At 38.5% G+C, this 26,684-nt stretch overlaps 1 protein-coding gene and 1 long non-coding RNA gene across 16 annotated transcripts in view; one reads left to right on the forward strand and one right to left on the reverse strand.

The window, feature by feature from the left end:
• Positions 1-8,776, forward strand: part of LOC133635116 (leucine-rich repeat-containing protein 7-like) — a 396,315-nt gene extending 387,539 nt beyond the window's left edge. For 7 of the 15 annotated variants that reach the window (XM_062027897.1, XM_062027898.1, XM_062027899.1 and 4 more), the window contains 2 exons: positions 1,133-1,207; positions 5,521-8,776. In XM_062027897.1, coding sequence (XP_061883881.1) covers positions 1,133-1,207; positions 5,521-5,631 — 186 coding nt within the window. In that variant the 3' untranslated portion in view covers positions 5,632-8,776. Of the gene's footprint in view, positions 1-1,132; positions 1,208-5,348 lie in introns of all 15 variants that reach the window. The other 8 variants (XM_062027906.1, XM_062027910.1, XM_062027905.1 and 5 more) reach the window with 6 other exon arrangements.
• LOC133635120 (uncharacterized) overlaps positions 1-26,684 on the reverse strand; it is a 54,215-nt gene that overhangs the window by 12,307 nt on the left and 15,224 nt on the right. The window contains exon 2 of the long non-coding RNA XR_009822016.1: positions 8,827-8,906. This is a non-coding gene — a long non-coding RNA (uncharacterized LOC133635120). The remainder of the gene's footprint in view (positions 1-8,826; positions 8,907-26,684) is intronic.

A 26,684-nucleotide genomic window follows, 5' to 3' on the forward strand; every position in this document is an offset into this window, starting at 1 on the left:
TGACCGTAACTTAGGTACGGCTCATTGGATTCCACACTCTCTCCTTTTTTTATTGGGGATCACGGATTTGTATTTTAAACCACCTCGGATACTATATCCTCTTGAAAATGAGAGTCAAGAACGCGAAATGGACATTCACAGTGACTTTTATCTCCACGACAATACATCGGCGAAGCTCTTTAGCTACGGAGCTAACGTGATAGCATCGGGCTTAACTGCAGATAGAAACAAAATAAATAAACTCCTGACTGGAAAGATAGACAGAAAATCAACAATACTATTAAACCATGGACCTGTAACTACACGGTTAATGCTTTCCAGCCTGGCGAAGCTTAACAATGCTGTTGCTAACGACACCATTGAAGCTAACTTAGCAACGGGACCTCACAGAGCTATGCTAAAAACATTAGCTATCCACCTACGTCAGCCAGCCCTCATCTGCTCATCAACACCCGTGCTCACCTGCGTTCCAGCGATCGACGGAGCGACGAAGGACTTCACCCGATCATCAATGCGGTCGGCGGCTAGCGTCGGATAGCGCGTCTGCTATCCAAGTAAAAGTCCTCCTTGTTGTGTTGCTGCAGCCAGCCGCTGATACACCGATCCCACCTACAGCTTTCTTCTTTGCAGTCTTCATTGTTCATTAAACAAATTGCAAAAGATTCACCAACACAGATGTCCAGAATACTGTGGAATTTTGCGATGAAAACCGAGCTTTTTGTATTGGATACAATGTGTCCGAATACTTCCGTTTCAACGATTGACGTCACGCGCATACGTCATCATACATAGACGTTTTCAACCGGAAGTTTCGCGGGAAATTTAAAATTGCACTTTATAAGTTAACCCGGCCATATTGGCATGTGTTGCAATGTTAAGATTTCATCATTTATATATAAACTATCAGACTGCGTGGTCGGTAGTAGTGGGTTTCAGTAGGCCTTTAAACACCTACAATACATCGATTGCTGTATATTTGGATGCACCTCTACAATCAGAGTGAATGCCCTTGCATTTTTTGGCAGACATGTTATTTTATGGAGGGGTTGATTAAGATGAGAATGAAAAAGGCAAAGATTCTAAACCATCGTGTCCCTGTGTTGTCCTAACCTTGTATCATTTTGACTTATAGGGTATCTTTGTTACTAGGGTACAGCATGACGGGCCCGCCGCAACCGCTCTGAAGCCTGGAGACAAGATACTGCAGGTAACAACCTCTCACACATCATCAGATGAACCAGTAACAAAAACCATGTTTGCCTTTTCCTCCTGAAAACCTTCCCTTCCCTTCCCAGTCATTTAAACACAAGGCAAATAGTGTTTAGTCAAGCAGACATTGCTTTGTTTGTTTTTTTTATAGCAGAGGCACACATACAGTATAAGTGCTCCAAATATGTTGGATTGTGGGGATATAGTATCTGGTGCACAGCCCTCTTTAGGTCAATACATTGATTTTCTGAAATTAAAATTATACTTTGGGATTTAGGGCCAAAATAACTCGTACAGTGGAACCTTGGTCTACGAATCCCTCATTATTTGAACTTATGAACTGCATACCGACTAGAAATATGCGTTGGTGTTTAACAACGTTTCATCCATCCGTTGAGGGTTGGCTGATCGATCTTCGGTGCTCGGTCAGTCAGCACATCAGTGCTGTCGTTAGCTTAGCTGTTGTGCAAGTGTTTTAGTTGAGTACTTTAAAAAAATGTCTAGTTTTGCTAACTCAGTATGATTCCAAAGAAAGCAATGGACAAACGATGTGTGCTTTAAAATTTTCAGTAAGTACCCGCAGCGTTGTCGACGCCGCTGCATCCCCCATTCTTCCGCTGCACACCAAGAAGATAAACTGACACATTCTTAATCAGTGTGGCAACCTGGCTGTTGAAGTTAAGGATTTTTTTTATTTCAAACTGTGAGTGCACCACAGAACTAGTGATTGTGTGTGTGTGTGTGTGTGTGTGTGTGTGTGTGTGTGTGTGTGTGCGTGTGTGTGTGTGTGTGTGTGTGTGTGCGTGCGTTTGTGTGTGTGTGTGTGTGTGTGTGTGTGTGTGTGTGTGTGTGTGTGTGTGTGTGTGTGTGTGTGTGTGTGTGTGTGTGTGTGTGTGTGTGTGTGTGTGTGTGTGTGACAACTGAGGACAGTTCAGTTAGTAGTTTGGGCTTTTTTATTAAATAAAATGTTGATTAATCACCCCTTTGTTATGTTTGTGTAATATACAGTACTGTATATAACACTTTATTTTGTGTTCAAAGTGTACAAACACTAAAACACTGACTTTTGTCAAGGCCAGATGCCATTACTAATTTTTACTTTGTTTTCTTATGGAGAAATGTGATTCAATATGCAAACTTTTCTTTTTCGAACCCTGTTCAAGAACCAGTGGAGTTGGTAAATCGAGGTTCCATGGAAAATAACAACCCCAAAGCATTTTACTGCTACCACCAATAGAACCATTTGCTCAGGAGGTAGAGCAGTTCCAGAACATTTTTGGGTTGAATTACATTTTTGGGCAAGACACTTCACTCACCTCACCTCCATTGCAGTATATGAATGGGAATAAATTGCTAAAGACTGCTAAAAGACGTCAGAATTTTCAATTATTTCATTGGTAGACAACAAACTATTTAAACATTCTGAATATTACATAGAATAAAAAAAAAAAACATTTCCAACACAACATACAGGACATGTACATAAATGAGGCCAGTAGAACTAAGACAGTAAGATGTTGCAATGCAGTTAGCAACGACACCTTAATTAGTGGAGTCACGTCTCTTGTTAATTGTCAAAAATAAAAATAAATTATTTTTTTTCTTCCTGACAGTAGTAAAGTGGTGGAATAAGTGCTTTTAGAAAGGTAACATTCAATTGTAGACATCAAAGTGCAGTTTTTCCACAAGGAAATCATCAGTCAACTAATCATTACCTGTGTCCTTCAGATGAACCATAAAGTTAAACAAGAACAACTATTAAATTTGTTGTCAATTTCTTATTTTCTTTTAAACTGTTGCCTCTTATGAAAGACTTTCCCATCAGTCATGTGGCTTTACGTTTGCTGCGGTTGCCGCTATTATGTTATATAAGAACTAACACCTCCCTAAACCTGCCCCCCTACTATTGGCTTAGCAGCACAGACAGTGTCGTACATCTTCCATAAATCTTCACGATGGTGAATTTTTAAAGTGACTCATCGAATTTGTTGTGTTGAAGCACTTTTTTTTCCCTCCCGGTGGAATTTGTGCACAACACGTTTTGCAAACTGCGAGTGAAATGTCTTCTTCTGACACGGTAAAGAAAGCTCACACTGGTGACTGCTGCACCACGATGATTTTCTCTCTACACAACAGACTGCGCGCGTGGTATCATGAATCACAACTATAAAACCATACTGTAGTGGAGGGGAGGGGTTGAGAAGTCAGGTGGCAGCATAAACCAGGACAGAGAATCCAAGACAAACACAAAGATGATAAGCCTTTATTATTAACCTATTATTAGCCTATTGGTTGATTTTTCATTATCGGAATTATCAATGTGACGTCATAATTGCCATTATTCGGCCCATAATTATCGGCTGCAGATAATACATCCATAGAATAAATGTTTGGTGTGAATTGGTAGCCATGTTTTCGTCAGTCTACCGCAGAGCAAATGTGGCTGCAATGTAGCTTTCCACCACCAATGTACAAACCGTGTAAATGTGTACTGAAAGAATAATGGGCGCTTGCCGTAAAGCACCTTCAGTGTCTAATAATTTTTTCATTATTATTTATATTATTATTTTATGTTTCATTGTGTGTATGGTTTTCATTTAGTGATATGTTGTGCTGTTCTTGTGCAGGCCTTTTAACAAAATAAAACAATAAAAATAAATGCACACTGCCCCAAATGCATCTGGTCTTCCAACTTTAAAATTTTTTCAAAACCAAGACGATGGATAAAACAGTAAGCATCTGTTTGTTGTTAAAGCACCAACCTCAAGCCTAATTTTAATATTTGTTGACTGTGCACAAAACCCAGGACTTTAACAAAACCTCTAAATAAACAATTTTTCCCGAAAATTTACAAATATATCAATTACCATGTATATTAGGGTAAATACGAATACAAACATTGTTTGTGTATGTACCCTTCTGACCACAAATGTGCATCAAAGTCAACAACAGAATGTTAGCAGGTAAATATTTTTTCTAGATGGGCCTGTCCAGAATACAGACATGTAAAAATGTGTGGGTCACCTGTAGAGGGCAGTGCATTCAGTGTGTTAATGGCAATATGTATTTACTTCCTGTGAGTATCTGTGTGCAGAGATCTCCTAATGCTTCATTTTAATACCTAAGCAAAACAAATTCCATAAATTTCAACATTTGAATTATTTGAATCTGGTATGTTTTCTATTCACTGATTACCTATTCACCTAATCGGACTTAACGAATGTCAGCATAAGTAATGCACAAGTTCAACAGTGCTGCCTTTGTTTAACTAAACCAAAGTTGTCAATCTCAGACTTTAAAACTGATATTTTAATATAACCCATAGCAGAGAACAACAAAGTGACATATTAATATGCTCTATAACAGGGGTGTCAAACATACGGCCCGAGGGCCGGATCAGGCCCGCAAACAGGTTTTATCCAGCCCGCCGGATGAGTTTGCTATGTATAAAAATTAACCTGACATTTTTGAATGAAAGACACAGCTGTTGTAAATGTGTTCACTGGATGTCGCAATAGCAATTCTTTGTATCTTTGTAGATGATGCTACATATGTACAAAATAAACCACATAATGTTAGTACATCAGTAGAGGAAAATGATAAAACTACATAAATGACGTACTGTAATTTGATTTCGATATAGTTTTTTTTATCTTGATAGATTGAAAATGAACACCAATGAGTTGACTGATGAACATTATCACATAATTTATTCAGAACATGTAAATAACGACAAATAAAGTATATATAGTATTAACCGCAACAGGTATTTGTAAAACAAAACAACAACAACATTATGATTTGTACAATTTCAGAATGTGCTTGTTCTATTTTTAAACAAAGAAAACAATCTGAAGAGTTCTTTATTTTTAAGTAATCGGGCGCCCACTTGGGAGTAGATTTTTCTCAATGTGGCCCCCGATCTAAAATGAGTTTGACACCCCTGCTCTATAAGGAGTGTGAAAGTGGTAAATAGCAAGATTTGTTCTCATCATGTTTAAAAAAAAAAGAAAGAAAATAAAAAATATCAATACCTAGCATACAATACTCCCTTTCCTGACCCTTTCCTCTCTCTTCCACAATTGTTGAATTCATCTTAAATGTCCTTTTTTTTGTCTTTACCCCTTCTCTTTCAACAGCATGTGTGTAGCTCCTCCACTTTTCTCTCTTTTCCCCAACAGTGATGTGTTACTGAGCTAATGATGGCAGTGAACCTCCATCCTTCCACACAAAAAAAGCACTGCAACGTACATATCTATAGATGCATGCGCACACACATGCTGCTGACTGTGCTGCGTGTTTGCCTTGCAGGCTAATGGACATAATTTTTTACACATGGAGCACAAGACAGCCGTCTCTCTGCTGAAGAGTTTCCAAAGGACGGTGGACTTGGTGGTTCTGAGAGACAGCAGCGCTCCCTAGAAATACCTTTATAACAATAAACAAACATCACTTCTGTGCTAGTCACCATCACTCACCACCCCACCTGTTCTCTGCTGGAGGCTGGTGGAACTGAAAAAAAATGAGCCTCCTTTTTAAAAAAAAAAAAAAAAACTTTTTAGGGGAATGCAGACTTTTTTGTGTGCCTATTGCTGGATCATAGGCAAATACTCGTGCCAAATGTAACATAGGAAACATATCCGTCTACTGGCGAGGGATCTGATTAACGGCCTAAAGGACCCCAAAGGACTACAGTATACAACTTAAGTTACCACAGGGCTGCTCCAGTATAATTTTGTGTTTGAGTTGTTATTTAGACATCTAATCTAAATGTATGCAGTCTTTTTTGTTTGGTTGGTTTGGTATCTAGAAATGGAGTATGATGAGCTTTTGTTTTATGACCTTTTCTTGGTATTTGTTTGAATTCCTTTAAACACCTACTTCTATGTTCTTCAATGTCTTTTTGCTTAGAGTACCGTAATCTGATTTACTCCCCCGGTTTGATTTCTATTATAATGTTGTTCTGACATCTGCTTCTAGTGTACAGAAATGAACATTTAAAACAAAACAACAAACTTCTGCCTTGTGTACATACATTGAGCTGCAGCTTTCCAGAGCTGCCCTAGGGGCCTAAACAAGTTGTGTTCATATTGTTTTTGAAACCATAAATTCAGTTTTGTCTTGTGAATACACCCTAAAGACATTTATTTTCTTTGGGTTGAATAAGCGTTTTTAGTTCAAGCCATCGTCACTACTGTTTACATTGTGTTCAGCAAACTGCCTGCTTTACAGCTGTGCTACAAAAAGAGCGAAAGCAATATTGATATTTTGAAGCTGCTGTCTATTGAGCTTTGCAGTCGAGTCTAACGTGTCCTATAGTGCCATCTAATGAGAAACTCATGCTCATGTTTACACGGTCACATAACATACTGTATATGCAATGCTGCCCTCCACACATGTGTAAAGTGATTTTGGAATCCTGATCTTAGACTCTCCCAAACACATATGCACTCTGTAATATTATCCATAATGTTTGTTTACAGCGTTTGTGTTGTATTATAAACACACAGAATGCAATCATTTCACTGTTCATTTTGGACAGAGAGAGTCATGGAGTTGGGACACTGCAGATTTATGGTGAGGATGATGTTCTATATTTGGTCCAAAATGAAGCCTTTCATCCTCCCAAGTGATATTTACACAAGCCCAAAATACCAGAACTTACATTTTTGCAGCCCACATCTGGTCTGGCAGCAGTGCCAGCAAGTGAGTAGCCGGAAAAAAACAAGACTGTTCTGCTTAAAGACCCAGTATGCAGGATTTCAAGGGATTTATCGGAATAACCATAACAAATTATTCAGTGTTATTGTTGTTTTTGTGACCATTTGGTGAGAAGCTCTTTTTTAATTAAATGACGAAATCCGACACACCAGTTCTTTAAAACAGATTACAACTAATTACATACTGTAAGTGAATATTCTCATTTATCCAGGTAGTTGTACTCTGAGGGCATTGAATGTATTGCAATTGGACTGTTCATCTTTTCTCAGATGACATCTTGGCTGAGAGGATGGTGCAGGATCCAAGTATTTAACCTCTAAGGTGGACCCCCCATAAACAAAACCATCACCTTAAAAGAGTGAAACCATTCTTGGTTGGGGACGGGGGAATACATACTTGGATCCTGCACCATCCCCTCAGACTAGAACTGCCCTATCCAATCTTTGATTATGAAATGACAGAGCCTGCTCTAATGAGAGCTGAAATGTCTTTTTAAACTATCTAAACCAGGTGTGTCAAACTCATTTTAGTTCGGGGGCCACATGGAGAAAAATCTACTCCGAAGTGGGCCGGACTGGTAAAATCACGGCACGATAACTTAAAAATAAGACATTAACATTCAAACTCATCCCGCAGGCTGGATAAAACCTGTGCGGGCCTGATCCGGCCCTCGGGCCGTACGTTTGACACCCTGATCTAAACATTCCAGTTGTGATTGGTTCAATGTCCCGAGTGAGTGTTAAATACACATTTGATGGTCATATAAATGCATCAACTGCATAGCACACATTTCATGCGTGTCAAGACATTGTTGTCTATGAATTGCATCAAGTCAGGCCCCACACACCCCACCGCAAAATGTGTCAATGATGTTTCACCAAATTGTACAGTTAAAATTAATTGGCTGTGACCACAGCTTCCAACTCAAGCTAATTTAAAATCTAAAAATGTGAAAGGTATTATGATGCGAAGAAAGAAAAGGTTTGATAATATAATTATTTTACTACGTTTCAGGTAATTATTTCTAAATATATTGCGATACCTTGCGTTGCTCAAAGGTTATGATATTTTATAATGACTCTTATAATATTGTGATAGATGAAGGTACGCACAGTATGACTTGGGAACCTAAACATGTACCATCTAAAACTGTACAAAATGTATTTCTATTGTAATTGTAATTTGTGTTATACAAATATATTATAAATATATATATATATACATATATATATATGTATATGGTTATAAAGAAAATCATTTTTTTATGTGATAAGCTACCATAAGAGCTGAGACAGTTTCACTGTACAATAGCTGTGAAAGAACTTCGATTTCAAACGACTCCTACTAATTGTGAATGTGCCCATGCTTTCTGCAGTATACACTTACTCAACTTGAATGCTGCTTCTTCTGTTGTGTGACAAAGTACTTTTACCTCCAATGAGAGACGCGCTGTTCAAGTTGGACAATTTTCAGTGACAGTTTACAGCACTATTTTGTTTTGTTTATTTATGTATTTATTTATTTGCAAATGCAAGTTAAAATCCTTCCAGTTTTAATTTTGAATATTTATGAAAAGAAATGTAACTGCCGAAGTATATATAATATATATCATGTGTTTAGAATGCATTTTGCAGATGCTGTCTGTACATACTATTTAAGATACAGTTTTTACAAAAAAAAAATTAATATATGTATAAAATTTAAAAAATGCTGTGCAGCAATTATACTGAAGCCATTTTCGGCTTTGGGACTTACAATTTTTTCAGTATATAAGAAGTGTTTTGAATAATGTATTAAAGTCTCTATTGTACAAATAATAAAAATGTCACTATTGGTAATCAAAGGTTTGTTTTTTTTGTTTTGTTTTTTACTGTGTGGTAAGTCGTTATACTTTACCTTTGCTGGTCAATTATGTCCATCCATATTTTCGATATCCTGTTCCATTCTGGGCTGGTCGTCAGTCACTCACAGGGCACCTGAAAGGAAACCACCATTGACACTCACAAATGTAGTCAATAAAGGTGCAGGAAATCTTTAGGCACCACATGAATTGATTCGATTCCGATTCTTGAGGTGAGTATTTGATTCAGAATCGATTCTCAATTCAACACGGATTAAACACTCAACATTCTAGTAATATATACTTTGGTATATAAATTATAACAAAACATTTTCAAAACATGTTACAGGATACAAAAGCTCCTATTGGTTACTATTGGTTGAGGGCAGCATAGCTCGGTTGGTAGAGTGGCCGTGCTAGCAACTTCAGGGTTCCAGGTTCAATTCCCGCTTCCGCCATCCTAGTCACTTCCGTTGTGTCCTTGGGCAAGACACTTTACCCACATGCTCCCAGTGCCACCCACACTGGTTTAAATGTAACTTAGATTATTGGGTTTCACTATGTAAATTGCTTTGAGTCACTAGAGAAAAGCGCTTTATAAATATAATTCACTTCACTGACGTACGACCTATGTCGTACGTATGCTGTGTTGGCTTTTTAAAAACATAATTTTTAAAATGTTATTGACAAAAATTACACAAAATGTTAATCTAAAAAAACAACAATCCCAGCTTTACAATACTTGGGTGAGAAATTTACTAAGCAATTGAGAAGACAATACTTAAAGTCCTACTGAAATGAATTTTTTTTATTTAAACGGGGATAGCAGATCCATTCTATGTGTCATACTTGATCATTTCGCGATATTGCCATATTTTTGCTGAAAGGATTTAGTAGAGAACAACGACGATAAAGTTCGCAACTTTTGGTCGCTGATTAAAAAAAGCCTTGCCTATACCGGAAGTAGCGTGACGTCACAGGAGGAAGGTCTCCTCACCTTTTCCCATTATTTACAATGCAGCGAGAGAGATTCGGACCGAGAAAGCGACGATTACCCCATTAATTTAAGCGAGGATGAAAGATTCGTGGATGAGGAAAGTGAGAGTGAAGGACTACAGTGCAGTGCAGGACGTATCTTTTTTCGCTCTGACCATAACTTAGGTACAGGGGTTTATTGCTCCTTTTTTTATTGTGGATCACGGATTTGTATTTTAAACCACCTCGGATACTATATCCTCTTGAAAATGAGAGTCGAGAACACGAAATGGACATTCACAGTGACTTTTATCTCCACGACAATACATCGGCGAAGCTCTTTAGCTACTGAGCTAACATGATAGCATGGGGCTCAAATGCAGATAGAAACAAAAGAAATAAACCCCTGACTGGAAGGATAGACAGAAGATCAACAATACTATTAAACCATGGACATGTAAATACACGGTTAATAATTTCCAGCTTGGCGAAGCTTAACAATGCTGTTGCTAACGACACCATTGAAGCTAACTTAGCGACGGGATGGCGGCGGCGGGCGTTGAGCTTTCGACGACACCCCGGCCGCCATCAGAGTCGGCAAGAAACATATATTTCCCCAAAGTTACGTACGTGACATGCACATAGCGACACGAACGTACGGGCAAGCGATCAAATGTTTGGAAGCCAAAGCTGCACTCACGGTAGCGCGTCTGCTATCCATCTCAAAGTCCTCCTGGTTGTGTTGCTGTAGTCCACCGCTAATACACAGATAGCACCAGAGGTGTGGACTCGAGTCACATGACTTGGACTCGAGTCATGAATTTGATGACTTTAGACTCGACTTGACAAAATCTAAAGAGACTTGCAACTCGACTTGGACTTTAACATCAATGACTTGTGACTTCACTTGGACTTGAGCCTTTTGACTTGACATGACTTGCTACTTTCCCCAAAATCCAAAGCTTAAAAAGTTATTTGGGAGCGCTCCGTATTTTTCATTTTCTTCGTCTGTGTCTATTAGCGTGTTGTTCCTGTCAGCTGGTGTGCTGTCAGTACAATAGCCAATCAAATTCGATCTACGTTGTTTTCATCACACAGCATTCATCCAATCAAATTGCAGGAGAACCAATGAAGAGAAGTTGTCAAACAATGCGGCAGTGAGAAACAATTATGCCAAAGTTGGTTTCGTTCGGGTATAAAAACTACAACTTGGTCAACAAAAAACGAATTGCCGTATGCAAATCACGCAGTTCGAATATTACAGACGGAGACGCAACAACTTCCAACTTTGTTCGACATTTGAAGATGCACAAAGAAGGGTAAGTTTTGAATGTAAGATAACGTTTATTGGCTAAGTAACGTGACTTTTATATGCTGTGTAGTTAAATCAGTGAGGCTGCAAACTAACTGCTAACGTTATAACCATAGACATCTTATAAGTAGACGCAGCATCGAGCGCTACTGGCGCAGACGAGATGCGGGGCCGCCATCTTGGAGTGGTGATCCGCTCCACTCAGTGCAATTCATTTGGCAGGAGCAATGAACTGTCAGCGCATTTAATTCATCTTACGTCACTGAATACCACTGATTTTCACGCGCGTTTTTGTCATACGTGTAGCTATGATAACGGACACATGTTTTGGCGTGTTTTATTATTCATAGTTTGCTTAACAGTAGTATAATATTCTTATACGCTATAAGTGACCAGACGTCTGAGATCAAAACTGGGAATATAAGCCCAGTAAAGGGGGAAAAAAACGGTCAGCTATTTTTAAATTGAAGAAACAATATGATTAGGTTATATATACATGCGTATATCCTACATAAACAATGTATGAATACATTAGATATATATCTTAGGACCTATAGACCCTCTGTTGCTGCAGCAGCAGAGTGTATTCTGTCTTGACACTTTGTATTGATATTTTGTATTACATTCTTCCCTTAAATGATAATGTTTACAGTGATTGTTTTATATGCATTTTTTATGTATGTCGCTTTGGATAAAAGTGTCTGCCAAATACTTCAACATAAACATATACAAACACCTGAAAGTCTTTATATCAGCTAAAACCACCAATCTGTTTCACTGGATTCAGAATAAAACCAAATGCTGTTTTACCCAACAATGTTAGTATTTGAATATTGTTACTTGAAGACTTATTCCTCGTTACAATTATACTGTTAAGAAAGTATTGTCTTATATTTTGCCTAAAATGAGAATGCATCATAATCAGTGGCGGCTGGTGAATTTTGTTTTAGGTGGGGCTGAAAGTTTGTAAACCAAACACCTGTAGGGGCGTCATCCTCCCCCAGAAGATTTTTTTGTGATTTTCACATACAAATATTGAAGATCTTTGCTCCTTCTCAACTCTGTGGTAATATTATTTTCATAAAATACAACCAATAGTACGTTAATTTTAAATCTTACTTGTGAAAAGTAATCCCCCGATTCCTATTTTCAACAGTCCGCTCATTTGAGCAGGAAAACGCTGAACACCATCTTTGTTTTCTACCTGTCAACTGTCAGTTTAGGCTGCTCGCCGGCTCCTCATCACCACTTCAAGATGGCGGCCAAATTGATCGCGTCACAGCAACCAATGCTGCGTCTACTTATAAGATGTCTATGGTTATAACGTTATTGCAAACACGGCAATATGTTGCGTCCACTGCAGTTCGCTACCTTATTCATACTTTTTGTCAAGTGATTTTTTTTAAGCAGGGTTGCATGAGGTACCTACATATAACGTTATGTTAGTCAATGTATCACACACAGTAACTTAACGTTAGACGGCGGTCAGCAGCACCGAATATTTTAGCCACCTACAAAAAGACAAACATAGTTATTATTTTCATAAAATACAACCAATAGTACGTTAATGTTAACTCTTACTTGTGAAAAGTAATCCCCCGATTCCTATTTTCAACAGTCCGCTCATTTGAGCAGGAAAACGCTGAACACCATCTTTGTTTTCTACCTGTCAACTGTCAGTTTAGGCTGCTCGCCGGCTCCTCATCACCACTTCAAGATGGCAGCCAAATTGATCGCGTCAGAGCAACCAATGCTGCGTCTACTTATAAGATGTCTATGGTTATAACGTTATTGCAAACACGGCAATATGTTGCGTCCACTGCAGTTCGCTACCTTATTCATACTTTTTGTCAAGTGATTTTTTTTAAGCAGGGTTGCATGTGGTACCTATACTTAACGTTACGTTAGTCAATGTATCACACAGTAACGTAACGTTAGACGGCGGTCAGCAGCACCGCATATTTTAGCCACCTACAAAAAGACAAACATAGTCAAATAAAGGTCAGTTAAAATGTATACTATATTAAGAATATGTGTACATATTGCATAGGGCCCTGACATCTAAAAAGTACAACTCTGTTCATTGTTTTGTTCATGTATTTGTTATGTTTTTTATGTGTACGCACCAGTGGAGGCTGGTGACTTCCAGAATTGAGGAGGCCATTTTTTTCCGCTTGCTCACTTCACTCGCGATGGAATGTTCCCTGTTCTCTTATCTGTCTTTGTGCTGGCCAAAGGCATACTATTTGGAGTGTAAGCTACAGTCAGAAAGTTCTTGCTGATGCAATTCATTGTGCAGAGCTTAGCCTTGTGCCTTCCTGAAGAAATTACATTGCTGTAAGTCTATGAGCCTGCCTGATAATTAAGCTGAGAAATGACATTTGGATGTTATATAAACGCCAAGTGAACATATGTAAAAGGCAGGAATTTTAATTATGTAGTTAAAAACAATTTTGTTTAGCTTACATTTTTCATTCTTCTACAGCTTCAACATGTAATCACCAATTTAATCAAGTTTAGCATATAAAAAAGATAAGATAACACTTTCTTTATCATATGTAGTTTTATTCAATATATTTAATATAAAATATGTAAAAATATGGTTCCAGTTGGCTTTATCTGCTGAGAAACACAGACAAAATGGAGTGTTATTACTACTGAGAACTAGTGGTGTAACACTGGTAGAGACATCTAATTAGTTCAACTCACATCTGGTTTAGCTGAGGGGCGGCATGCTCTCTCCTGGACTCCACTCCACAGGTTGGTGCTGGCTTCATCATTCTCAAATTGCGCCAGAATCTCGCCGATTTCCGAGGTCGTTTTAAGCAAAAGTATTTGGCTATATGAGCTATAAACTTCACGGATGATAGCCAGGGGTGTTCTCTAAATTTCCTGAAAAGCACAAGTTGATAGGACACTCGTAGCCACTATGGCGAGTGTTTGTTTGACTGAAGTGGCTGGCGAATTCTCAAAATGGCTTCTGTGTTGATTAGGAAAGGAAAGGATTGATTCCAAATGAACCAGTAGCATGTGATTGGACGAACAAAATGTCAATCTTTCAGCCCTGGACACAATGCATGGTGAGGCCAGGCCTCCGTTGCCCACCCATTTTCAGTGATCTGGCCAATCACATATTGGCATGAAAAAGCATGCATTACATTGACTTCTATGAGAAGCTAATTTCCTAGGGGAGGCCTGGCCTCCCTTAATACAAACTGATAGGGAAATCTGGCCTGTTTCTTTACAATTGCAATATTGGGTTTTAGCCATGGGAACATTTAGATTTATGAACAAAACTAAAATAATATGAATATAAAAAATAAAAAATATGTTTTTTGTTAAAATAAATAAATAAAATAAATATATTTATTGTTTTTTTTAAATCTCTCTCTTCTCTCAAATTATTGGGGAGGCCAGGCCTCCTCCACCTCTATGGAGGAGCCTCCACTGGTACGCACACATAAACACACATACAGTATGAGATGAGATCAATGAGATAAGGTAAGAACAGGATAGAAACTGCTGTGGAACTAGTTACAATGCAATATGCCATGGAAATACAATGTTAGCACTTTTGTACAAATAAGTACAGTTGGACTTGTTTTTTCAAATGTGTTTATTCTGTAAAGGAATGAGTTAAATGTTTAAAATGACTGGTTAATAGTGCTATTATGAAGTGCAATGTCAGCACTATTTTTCCTGCAATTTCAAATGCACTTGTTTTAATAAATAAATACAGCGTTTTAAAAGCATACACAATCTGTGTAAATATATTAATATATATAATTAATATATTAATATATATAATATATTAGTCTGTGGTTAAAAGGACTTGAAAGGACTCGAAACTCAAAATGCAGGACTTGGGACTTGACTTGAGACTTTCCAGTCTTGACTTTGGACTTGACTCGGGACTTGCCTGTCTTGACTCGGGACTTGACTCGAGACTTGAGGGCAAAGACTTGAGACTTACTTGTGACTTGCAAAGCAATGACTTGGTCCCACCTTTGGATAGCACCTACAGCTTTCTTCTTTGCAGTCTCCATTGTTCATTAAACAAATTGCAAAAGATTCACCAACACAGATGTCCAGAATACTGTGGAATTTTGGGATGAAAACAGAGCGTTTTGTATTGGATTCAATGGGTCCGAATACTTCTGTATCAACCATTGACGTCACATGCATACGTCATCATACATAGACGTTTTCAACTGGAAGTGTGGCGGGAAATTTAAAATTGCACTTTATAAGTTAACCCGGCCGTATTGGCATGTGTTGCAATGTTAAGATTTCATCATTGATATATAAACTATCAGACTGCGTGGTCGGTAGTAGTGGGTTTCAGTAGGCCTTTAAATACAATAATTAAAAAAAGGAAACAGCAAAAATGTATAAAAACAACAGTATTATTAATAGCAATAATGTCAATAATAGTTGTTTGATGTTTTAATCCATAATTGTGCACAAAGAAAATATTTACAAAAAATATATGCATAATTTTTTTTTAATTGATTCTCAAAAATTATTAATCCATTTCTAATCAAAATGAATAAAATATGTGATTTGGATGTTAAATGCCCTGAAAATGATATGGCAGTTCAAACATTAGATGGTAGATGATGCTAAAGAATTCAGAACAATTACTGCAGGCCATTGTAAATACGGTACGATAGTTGGGTAATATACCATTTCCAAATATGCATCATGGAGAAAATTCAACTTAAAGTACTTGTCATCAAAGAAATCAAAGTACTAGAGAAATATTAAAGTATCTTTTAGACTACAAGTGAAAATCCAAACAATGCAGTCTGATGCAACAATATATACCAAGTTCAATTGTATCAAGCAATAACCACCATTTATAAACTATTGGTGAATCTCTATCCAGCCTTCTTTGATGAACTACATGTTTGTATTTATTGCTTTTACTCCAATATATAATACATCAATCTTTAATATTCTTACTAATAGTAACTTTTTAACATTTTCTATTTAAAGTATTAGTTATGTTTGTAGTTTTATCTTAATTTTTAACCTATTTTATTTTCTCATTTTCCTTTATCACTGCATGCACAAGCTATGTTCAGAGGTTGTTTTAAAAAAAAAATCTTTTTACCCCTAATTTATGATGTTCCCTAATGTAACTTCAGTTATACAGCATGTAAATACACAACGACCATGCCCATATATTATTTTAACATAAGGAAAAATAAAGAGAAGGATTGAGGGTTTTTTTCCTTGATGGATTGAAGTTATTTGCTCTCATCTCAACAGATGCTTCTTTGTTGGTTTCCTGCAGCCATTAATGTAAAAGCCTCATCTTCCTTTTTTCATTCATGATCTGAGCTAGCTGTGCTTTGTATCAGATGACAGTTTTCAGGGATGCTCACTGGAGTCTTACTGCTTTGTGTGTATACTTATTTTTTACATAACTGCTGTTAAATATTTAGGCTTTACACTACCTTATCGAGGATGGTCTTTTTTTTAATTGTTTTTATTTGATGTTGTGTGATCTCAGTTCTATTGAGGTCTTCTAAGATTTACAAAAATATCATGTGATATGCTAATGTCTACTAATGTCTAGCATGACCAAGGTCACTTTAATGCACAGGTTTAGCTGGGCTGAAGCCCATTGGCTCCACCCAATCCAATATAATCTTTCTCCATGCTCTCCAGAGTGCTGCACTTAAAAAAGAAACAATACAAAGTAATCAAATTACAAGCATTTAAAATGAAACAAGTAAAAAAATTAAAATAAATAATAATAATAACAGAATACAATAAACCCAATCATGGGCTCCCGGGTTTCATTGATTGGTGTTCATAGCTGTCAATCACAAACAGCTCAGGCTAGTCTTGGGATTGTGTTCTCTCTTCCTCTCTCTCCACTGCGTTGTTTTTTCCTACTGCTTTTAGCGGGGCTCGAACCCACATCGCTAGTGTGAAAGACCATCGTACTACCAATGAGCTAAAATACAGGCAGTCTCCGGGACAGCCAGCACTGTAGTCAAAGTTGACTGGTTTATATCACACCTGCAAAGACTTGCATGAGCTTGTCACGGCAGAGATGTATTAATGAAAGAAATAATTTGTCAAATGGGTGATATTCTTGCATTGTTGCTGTTCTGTTGAGGGGAATCATGATTGGGGGAGGAGAGTTGTTGAGCCCCAGGCCCCCCATTTAGGTTAAGTCGGACCTGCGCGTGACAACAGACTTAATAACAGTTTGACAAACAAATATGTCATTCGAGAAATCGAGAAAATCTGGTCTGTTTATAAATTGTATGAATATCTGGGCGTATGTTTGGTAAAGGTATCCATTACTAAACTTTATTCATCCCTATTCTCTGACATCTCTTTGTGGGAACCAACAATCAACAATAGACACACACACTCACTGAAAAAAGTGTCCTTTGTTCCATTTCCTCTGTCTCTTCATGAACAAAATGTTACTTTTGTGTCCTCACTGGCCATCCCACTTTTAACAATCCTGCATAAATTTGTCTACACACAAATGCACAGTATATGTGTGTAGTGTAAACTCCCAAATCCCACAAAAGCAGTCAATATGCTCATGTGACCTGATCAATGACAATAACAGTGCCTATGCCCATGACCTGCATTCAGTTGATCTGTGTGTGTGCTAGTGTGTATTCCTACAGTCACTTCAGTGTTCACAACCAGACAGTGACAGAGTAGCCTATATTGTGTACAACACGGCGCACAGATGTGTGACCTACAGTAACTTGGCATGTGTTAACTGACAAATGACGACCCTTACTGTCTTCAAATAAAGTCAAGCGTGTCAGAGACACAGTTGGGACGGAAATAAGTATGACTTCGTATGAAAACCTCACTATAGACACTGACTCGTAGATATATTCCCTGGTTTGGCACAATGACTGGAAGTAGAAGGAAAGCTTAGATCAGGGGTGTCAAACTCATTTTAGCTCAGGGGCCGCATGGAGGAAAATCTGTGCACACGCGGGCCGGACTATTAAAATCATGGCATTAAAACTAAAAAATAAAGACAACTTCAGATTGTTTTCTTTGTCTTACTTTGGCCATAAATAGAACAAACACATTCTGAAAATGTTACAATAAAAATATAGAAAAAAATACCGGAAGTCGTAAAGTTTAGATCCATGAAGGAAAGAAGAAAGCGAATGAATGTTTATAAGTGAATAAATATACATATGCATAAAACATTTTTTTCTTTCATATTATTATTTTTTTAATGAATTAAGTAACGTTTATGACAACCTTTTTCCAAAACACAATATAGAATGTGAGATATAACAACAGTGTAATGCATACATTTATCATTTGTTTTCAAAAACGGTTAGAAAAAAGTGCGACCCCAAAGATTCATTGTGGGACCACATTTTTATGACTTAATGGGGTCCCTCTGACCCCATTTACAAAATTCCTAGCGCCAACACTGATGGAGTATTGGTGCATGCAAAACAGCAGCAGGCGGCTGTGGCCTGGGGGCCGGTTCTAATACTAATAAAATATCATCCTGGGGGCCATAGATAACTCATTTGCAGGCCGGATCTGGCCCGCTGGCCTTGACTTTGATACCACTGGCTTAGATCATTATTAACGGTGGAGTCGTATTCAAACCTAAATACATACTTTTTAAAGAAATGGAAGGTGTTGCAACCAACACTGACCTCACCCTTGAAAGGGAAGTAAAGCAGTGGCGAGAGGTGTTTTAGAGACTTTTTATCAGTTCTGAATGCACAAAGTAGTAGTGATTAATCGATTAATTTGATTTAAAAAAAAAAAAAGCTTCAATTTATATTATGTTGCTTGGATTACGTTTAACGAGTGTAACTAATACAAATTGATAAAATTCGGAACAAAATTGATATGCGAAGACATAGTTTTTGCTTATGGATGCACAGTGTGTATGGGTAGCCGAGATTCTATTAAGGTATACATGTTAACAATTTTATTTCAATGACGACGATGTGCATTTATTAAAAAAAAGAATGAAGGTTATGGCGAGCAGAAACATACTTGTTTATTTGACCCTCTGGGGGAATTCAATTTCAATTATTTTCAAAGCCAAACAGGACATAAAGTCCTTAAGTTTTTGAAGGGCGTACAAATATGTTTTTCAAATTTCTCAAACTTGAGCCCTAAATAAAAATATATCAAACATATAATGTTTTTTTTTTATTTTTAGTTTTGACCTTTTTGTAGCCCTTTTGATCAGATAATACCACAAGTGAGTAACTCATGTTATGCAAATAATACTAATTGACAACTGTGACATCATTGGATCAAAATACCTTCAAAGGGTTTGAATAATAACATTTAAAAAAACATGACATTGTTAGTATTTTTGTCTAGGGCTGAAATTGATTGAGCAATTTGAGCAAAGGCAGTAAAGAAAAAAAAAATCTAAAATCTTTTTATAATTTTTTTAATGATAATTAATTACTTTTATGTCCTGTTTGGTTTTGGGGTATGGTTGAATAACATTGACATTTTAAAATTCAAGATGTACAACATCTTGTGTTACTCCATACAACACTAATGTACCGAAAAGACAAAATGTCAGACTTTGTTCTGAGGGTTACACTTTTCCCCCAAAATAACACAGTATTTTATCTGATTAATGCAACAAACTAATTGATAGATAGCTCCATTTGTAAAGCAATTGATAGCTGCAGCCCTACAAAGTAGACATAATATGGCCCTGTGGCACATTTGAAAATGCAAAAATACAGATACTGTCATTACCAATACCTTCAGAAATACTTTTTACCAAGCTTCAAAATGAACACTTGTGGTCTGACTGAAAATAGTAGGCTACAACCACGGGTGTGGTTTAAATGACGTGCTTGTGAACTTGTAAACAAGGCAGCTCTGAAGAGACTGGAGTGGATGCTGTTTGATTACTTAGTGTGCCTCAGACGCACGTTGCTGGGCCAGCGTCTCAGTGGTGTGACTCCAGGGGTGGACTGGTCATTGTGATCACTGATCACCAGGAGTTTTCCTGTTTGACCTCTGATTTAGCTTGTAACAACAAAAAATGTAGCAGCAGTTTTCCAGATTTTACCAGTATAGTAATCAAGTGATTGATTATTGCAACCGTCTAAAAATAACCAACTAATTAGTCATTTCAACCAGCCACTTTTCCACAATAAAACATCCCAGAGCCTCGCCCCTTTGTTGTGAAAAGTGCAGGGTTGCAAAGCCGCAGACCATATCCATGACTGTTTCAGCAAAGCCGGTATTATCCTTTTAAAGTTATTATTACAGTGTGTAAATAAACAGAGAGACCAGCGACACGCCAAACAAACGTTCTCAAATGTATTCTCATGTACTCAAACCGTCAGACATGACACGGATATCTTTGGGACACTTGAACGTGGTCGACTTGAAAAAAACTATAGTGGTCTTAAAGGGCCAAAAAGTTAATGAGGCATTTCAGCTGTCATACTAACCTGATAAACAGCACCAGGAGTGAATAACAATGTATAATGTTGACTAAATTGTTTAGTGTGCAATGTGGAAGTCCACTAATCTGATAACACCAAAGTCAGATGGTCCCAATATGTTTAATTCACATTAATCCACCGATTGCCGTCTGCAATGGTTGCCCTCATTCAATTGTTGATGCACTTGTCATGTAACATACGTCCACAAGATCTATGCTATTGCTGTTTTTTTTTTTACTGTAGGTGTGCTATTGTTGCTGTGTAGACATTTGTGTTTATCCAATCAGTCTGTCTAAACTGCAGTTGCCTTGGCAGACATGCGATTCATACTACTCGTATCTCAAATCACTGTTCCCTATTGAAAATAAATGAAATTCTAATATTCTGTTCTGGGCCCCACAAAAAACAGCACAATTGTAACATTTTATGCTTTTTTAATTAAGAAAAAACTTTGTATAGAAACAATACAATAGAATGTTCTACCAGCAACTACAGTAGTTCTAGTAAGAACAGTGGTAACTCAACTTATGAGTATTTTGAGATAAAAGCTGCCTGTGAGCTTTTTGTTATGCTTTAAATTGTGAGTATACATTTGAGTTGCAAGCTTTTTGTCTCAATACTTTTATGGATAAATATCTGCTGTTAAAATGTATTTTATTACCCTTGGTTGGCATTATTGACTCATTCAGTGTGGTGCTGATATTGTAAAAAGTGATATGTTTGTACTGCTTCGCCATGTTGGTACACCTTGGTTATGTTTTTTCATGACTTATTTCTTTCATTCACTGAATATCATCCGCTTCTTCTTCTCAGTACTATCCTTTACACTCCCTATCTGCATTCCCATGATTGAAATGTGTTCCTAGCTACTAGCTAATGCTAGAAAGTGAGATAGATTTGCCGTGAGTGACTGCTCGCTGACAGCTCGCTGTTGCGAAAAAGCTAAGTACCGTTCTATCTGTGTGCTTTTAATTGTTTTGCAGATTTCTTTACTACTTCCCAAACATATTTAGTAGTCCTATTTAACTTGCAAATCACCCGATCTCTGTCTCACCACCCCTCCCTCAGCTAGCTAGCTGCTAAGCTAACGAAGCTAACGCGGAGAAAGGCGGCACCGGTCATCGGTCGGAAGGAATCTACTCCCACACACCGTGACCACTTCCCGGAAGACAGCAGGAACTTCACTCGGTGACAGAAAATACCGTGAGTATGGCTTCCTGCGCGTCGTGCACCTTACTCATGGATAGGTTGGCTCTGCTAGAGGGCCGTGTGCACCAGTTAGAACAGAGTAATCTCGTAACTTTAGATGTTGCGGACACATCTGCTAGTGTTAGCTATAGCGAGCTAACTAGCCCAGTTTATAGTAGTCCTAAGCGGTCTATAAGCTAGGGTGTACCGGTTGAGACGCATAATAGATTTAGCCCTTTAGCTAGTCCTACACCCCAGTCTACCGGGCACCACACCTTAGTCATAGGGGACTCCATCACCCGAAACATAAAGCTTAGCAAACCAGCCACAATTAAGTGTATTCCGGGGCCAGAGCACCTGACATTGAAGCTAATCTTAGGGAGCTAACTCGCAACAGGCCTAGTAAACACGTACGACAGGCTAATCGCACCACTAGTTATGCGAATATAGTTGTACACGTTTGCTCCAATGACACTAGGATACGACAGTCAGAGATTACAAAGAGAAACATAGCCAGGACTTGTGATCTCGCTAGAAAGATGTCCAGGCATCGAGTAATTGTCTCTGGCCCCCTGCCTGCGAGAGGCAATGATGATTAGTCAGCAGATTAGTCTCGCTTAACAAGTGGCTGACTATCTTCTGTAGACAACAGGGACTAACGTTTATTGATAATTGGCCCTCTTTCTGGGGCAAACCAGGCTTGCTGATGAGAGACGGCCTTCACCCTAACCAGGAAGGAGCCATCATCCTGGCTAGGAACATAGACTACTATTTGAGTCACACTTGACTAACTACACTAGAGCAAGCCCGGTCACAGGCAATTACAAAGTCTGCTAGTCCGGGTGAGGAGTCAGTTAAAACAGAACTAGCCAGCGTCAGGCTGGATAATCCCTGCACACATAGCAATTCTCGTAGAATAATACACAACTCACACAATGTTTTTTCTGTTGTGACTGTGTCAGAGGTAGACATGCATTCTACTGAGGTGGCAAATTATTATGCGTTCAGTTTATCGTAGCACCAAGCAAACAATCTGAAAATTCCCGTCATATCAATTCCTAGATATGGTCGAAACTATTTAAAGTGCACTACGCATAATAAACGCAATATTATTAATATTGCTACTACGGACCATTTCAACAAAAACTCGTCAAAACAGCCCAATATCTATAATATGGGCTTTTTAAACATAAGATCATTGTCTCCCAAAACGTTATTAGTTAATGAGGTCATTAGCGACAACAATCTTAACGTCATTGGTCTTAGCGAAACTTGGCTCAAACCAGACGATTTTTTTGCGCTAAATGAGGCATCTCCTCCTAACTATACAAATGCTCATATTGGCCGTCCTCTTAAAAAAGGTGGGTCGCACTAATATACAATGAAAACTTTAATCTTACCCCTAACCTAAATAATTAATATAAATCGTTTGAGGTGCTTACTATGAGGTCTGTCACACCGCTGCCTCTCGACCTGGCTGTTATCTACCGCCCCCCAGGGCCCTATTTGGACTTTATCAGTGAATTCTCAGAGTTCGTTGCTGATCTAGTGACGCACACCGACGATATAATCATAATGGGGGACTTTAATATCTATATGAATACCTCATCGGACCCTCAGTGCGTGGCACTCCAGACTATAATTGATAGCTGTGGTCTTACACAAATAATAAATGAACCCACGCATCGCAACGGTAATATGACAATAGTGCTTGTCAGGGGTGTCACCACCTCCAAAGTTATGATACTCCCGTATATTAAAGTAATATCCGATCATTACCTAATCAAATTCGAAATTCTGACTCATTGTCAATAAGCTAATAATAATAATAACTGCTATAGCAGCCGCAACATTAATGCTGCCACAACGATGACTCTTGCTGACCTACTGCCTTCGGTAATGGCACCATTCCCAAATTATGTCGGCTCTATTGATAACCTCACTAACAACTTTGACGATGCCCTACGTGAAACCACTGATAGTTTAGCACCGCTAAAGCAAAAAAGGGCCCCTAAAAGGTGTACCCCATGGTTTACAGAAGAAACTAGAGCTCATAAATGATCATGTAGAAAGCTGGAACGCAAATGGCACGCGACGAAACTTGAGGTTTTCCATCAAGCATGGAGTGATAGTTTAATAACTTATTGGGGGTTAAATCACCAAAAATGATTCCCGGGCGCGGCGCCGCTGCTGCCCACTGCTCCCCAAGGGGATGGGTCAAATGCAGAGGACAAATTTCACCACATCTAGTGTGTGTGTGACAATCATTGGTACTTTAATCGTTAATCTTTAATCTTATAAACGCATGCTTACCTTAGCTAAAGCTAAATATTATTCAAATCTCATCCGCCTCAACAAAAACGATCCTACATTTTTGTTTAGTACAGTAGCGTCGCTAAACCAACGAGGGACTCCTCCCAGTAGCTCCACTCACTCGGCAGATGACTTTATGAATTTCTTTAATAAGAAAATTTAACTAATTAGAAAGGAGATTAAAGACAACGCATCCCAGCTACAACTGGGTTCTATTAACACAGATACGACTGTATATACGACGGATACTGCCCTCCAAAATAGTCTTTCTCTTTTTGATGAAATAACATTAGAGGAATTATTACGGCGTGTAAGTGGGATAAAACAAACAACTTGTTTACTTGACCCACTTCCTGGGAAACTTATCAAGGAGCATTTTGTATTATTAGGTCTATCTGTGCTAAATATTATGAACTTATCACTTTCCTCTGGCACTGTTCCCCTAGCATTCAAAAAAGCGGTTATTCATCCTCTGCTTAAAAGACCTAACCTCGATCCTGACCTCATGGTAAACTACCGACCGGTGTCCCACCTTCCCTTTATATCGAAAATCCTCGAAAAAATTGTTGCACAGCAGCTAAATGAACACTTAGTGTCTAACAATCTCTGTGAACCTTTTCAATCCGGTTTCAGGGCAAATCACTTTATGGAGACAGCCCTCGCAAAAATGACTAATGATCTGTTGCTAGCGATGGATTCTGATGCGTCATCTATGTTGCTGCTTCTTGATCTTAGCGCCGCTTTCGATACCGTCGATCATAATATTTTATTAGAGCGTATCAAAACACGTATTGTTTTGTCAGACTTAGCCTTGTCTTGGTTTAACTCTTATCTTACTGACATGATGCAGTGCGTCTCCCATAACAATGTGACATCGGACTATGTTAAGGTAACGTGCGGAGTTCCCCAGGGTTCGGTTCTTGGCCCTGCACTCTTTGATAACTACATGCTGCCGCTAGGCGACATCATACGCAAATACGGTGTTAGCTTTCACTGTTATGCTGATGACACCCAAATCTACATGCCCCTAAAGCTGACCAACACGCCGGATTGTAGTCAGCTGGAGACGTGTCTTAATTAAATTAAACAATGGATGTCCGCTAACTTTTTGCAACTCAACGCCAAGAAAACGAAAAATGCTGATTTTCGGTTCTGCTAGACAACGACATTTATTTAATAATACCACCTTAACATTTGACAACCAAACAATTACACAAGGCGACTCGGTAAAGAATCTGGGTATTATCTTCGACCCAACTCTCTCGTTTGAGTCACACATTAAAAGTGTTACTAAAACGGCCTTCTTTCATCTCCGTAATATTGCTAAAATTCGTTCCATTTTGTCCACTAACTACGCTGAGATCATTATTCATGCGTTCGTTACGTCTTGTCTCGATTACTGTAACATATTATTTTTGGGTCTCCCTATGTCTAGCGTTAAAAGATTACAGTTGGTACAAAATGCGGCTGCTAGACTTTTGACAAGAACAAGAAAGTTTGATCATATTACGCCTATACTGGCTAACCTGCACTGGCTTCCTGTGCACTTAAGATGTGACTTTAGGTTTTACTACTTACGTATAAAATACTACACGGTCTAGCTCCAGCCTATCTTGCCGATTGTATTGTACCATATGTCCCGGCAAGAAATCTGCCTTCAAAGAACTGCGGCTTATTAGTGATTCCCAGAGCCCAAAAAAAGTCTGCGGGCTATAGAGCGTTTTCTATTCAGGCTCCAGTACTATGGAATGCCCTCCCGGTAACAGTTAGACATGCTACCTCAGTAGAAGCATTTAAGTCCCATCTTAAAACTCAATTGTATACTCTAGCCTTTAAATAGACCCCCTTTTTAGACCAGTTGATCTGCCGTTTCTTTTTTTTCTCCTCTGCCCCCCTCTCCCTTGTGGAGAGGGAGACACACAGGGCCGGTGGCCAAGGATGAAGTGCTGGATATCCAGAGTCGGGACCCGGGGTGGACCGCTCGCCTGTGCATCGGTTGGGGACATCTCTGCGCTGCTGACCCGTCTCCGCTCGGGATGGTTTCCTGCTGGCCCCATTATGGACTGGACTTTCACTAATATGTTAGATCCACTATGGACTGGACTTTCACAATACTATGTCAGACCCACTCGACATCCATTGCTTTCGGTCTACCCTAGAGGGGGGGTTACCCACATATGCGGTCCTCTCCAAGGTTTCTCATAGTCATTCACATCGACGTCCCACTGGGTTGTTTTTCCTTGCCCTTATGTGGGCTCTGTACCGAGGATGTCGTTGTGGCTTGTGCAGCCCTTTGAGACACTTGTGATTTAGGGCTAATAAATAAACATTGATTGATTGATTGAGATTTGAGATGTTTAGGTTGGAATTTATGAGGTTCACTGTAACATTCGCTACGGCAACTAACAGTAGGGGCCGTACACCAAATTTTTACTCGGAACCTAATTATAACAATTAGCTGAGAGACCACTCATATCCCAAAAATCATGGGAGTGGGGCATTTGTAACCTGAGGTACCACTCTACATGCTAACACACATGCACATGTGCAACATAATTAAGCCCGAGAATGAATACGCTCCACACTCCTCGCAAGTTCTTAACGATAACCTACACAATCCAAAACATAAATAAAATGTAAAGACTCAGAACAATCCAAAGGTTCAACTCAA

The sequence above is a fragment of the Entelurus aequoreus genome, linkage group LG19, assembly GCF_033978785.1.
Source record: "Entelurus aequoreus isolate RoL-2023_Sb linkage group LG19, RoL_Eaeq_v1.1, whole genome shotgun sequence".
Classification (NCBI taxonomy): Eukaryota; Metazoa; Chordata; class Actinopteri; order Syngnathiformes; family Syngnathidae; genus Entelurus; species Entelurus aequoreus.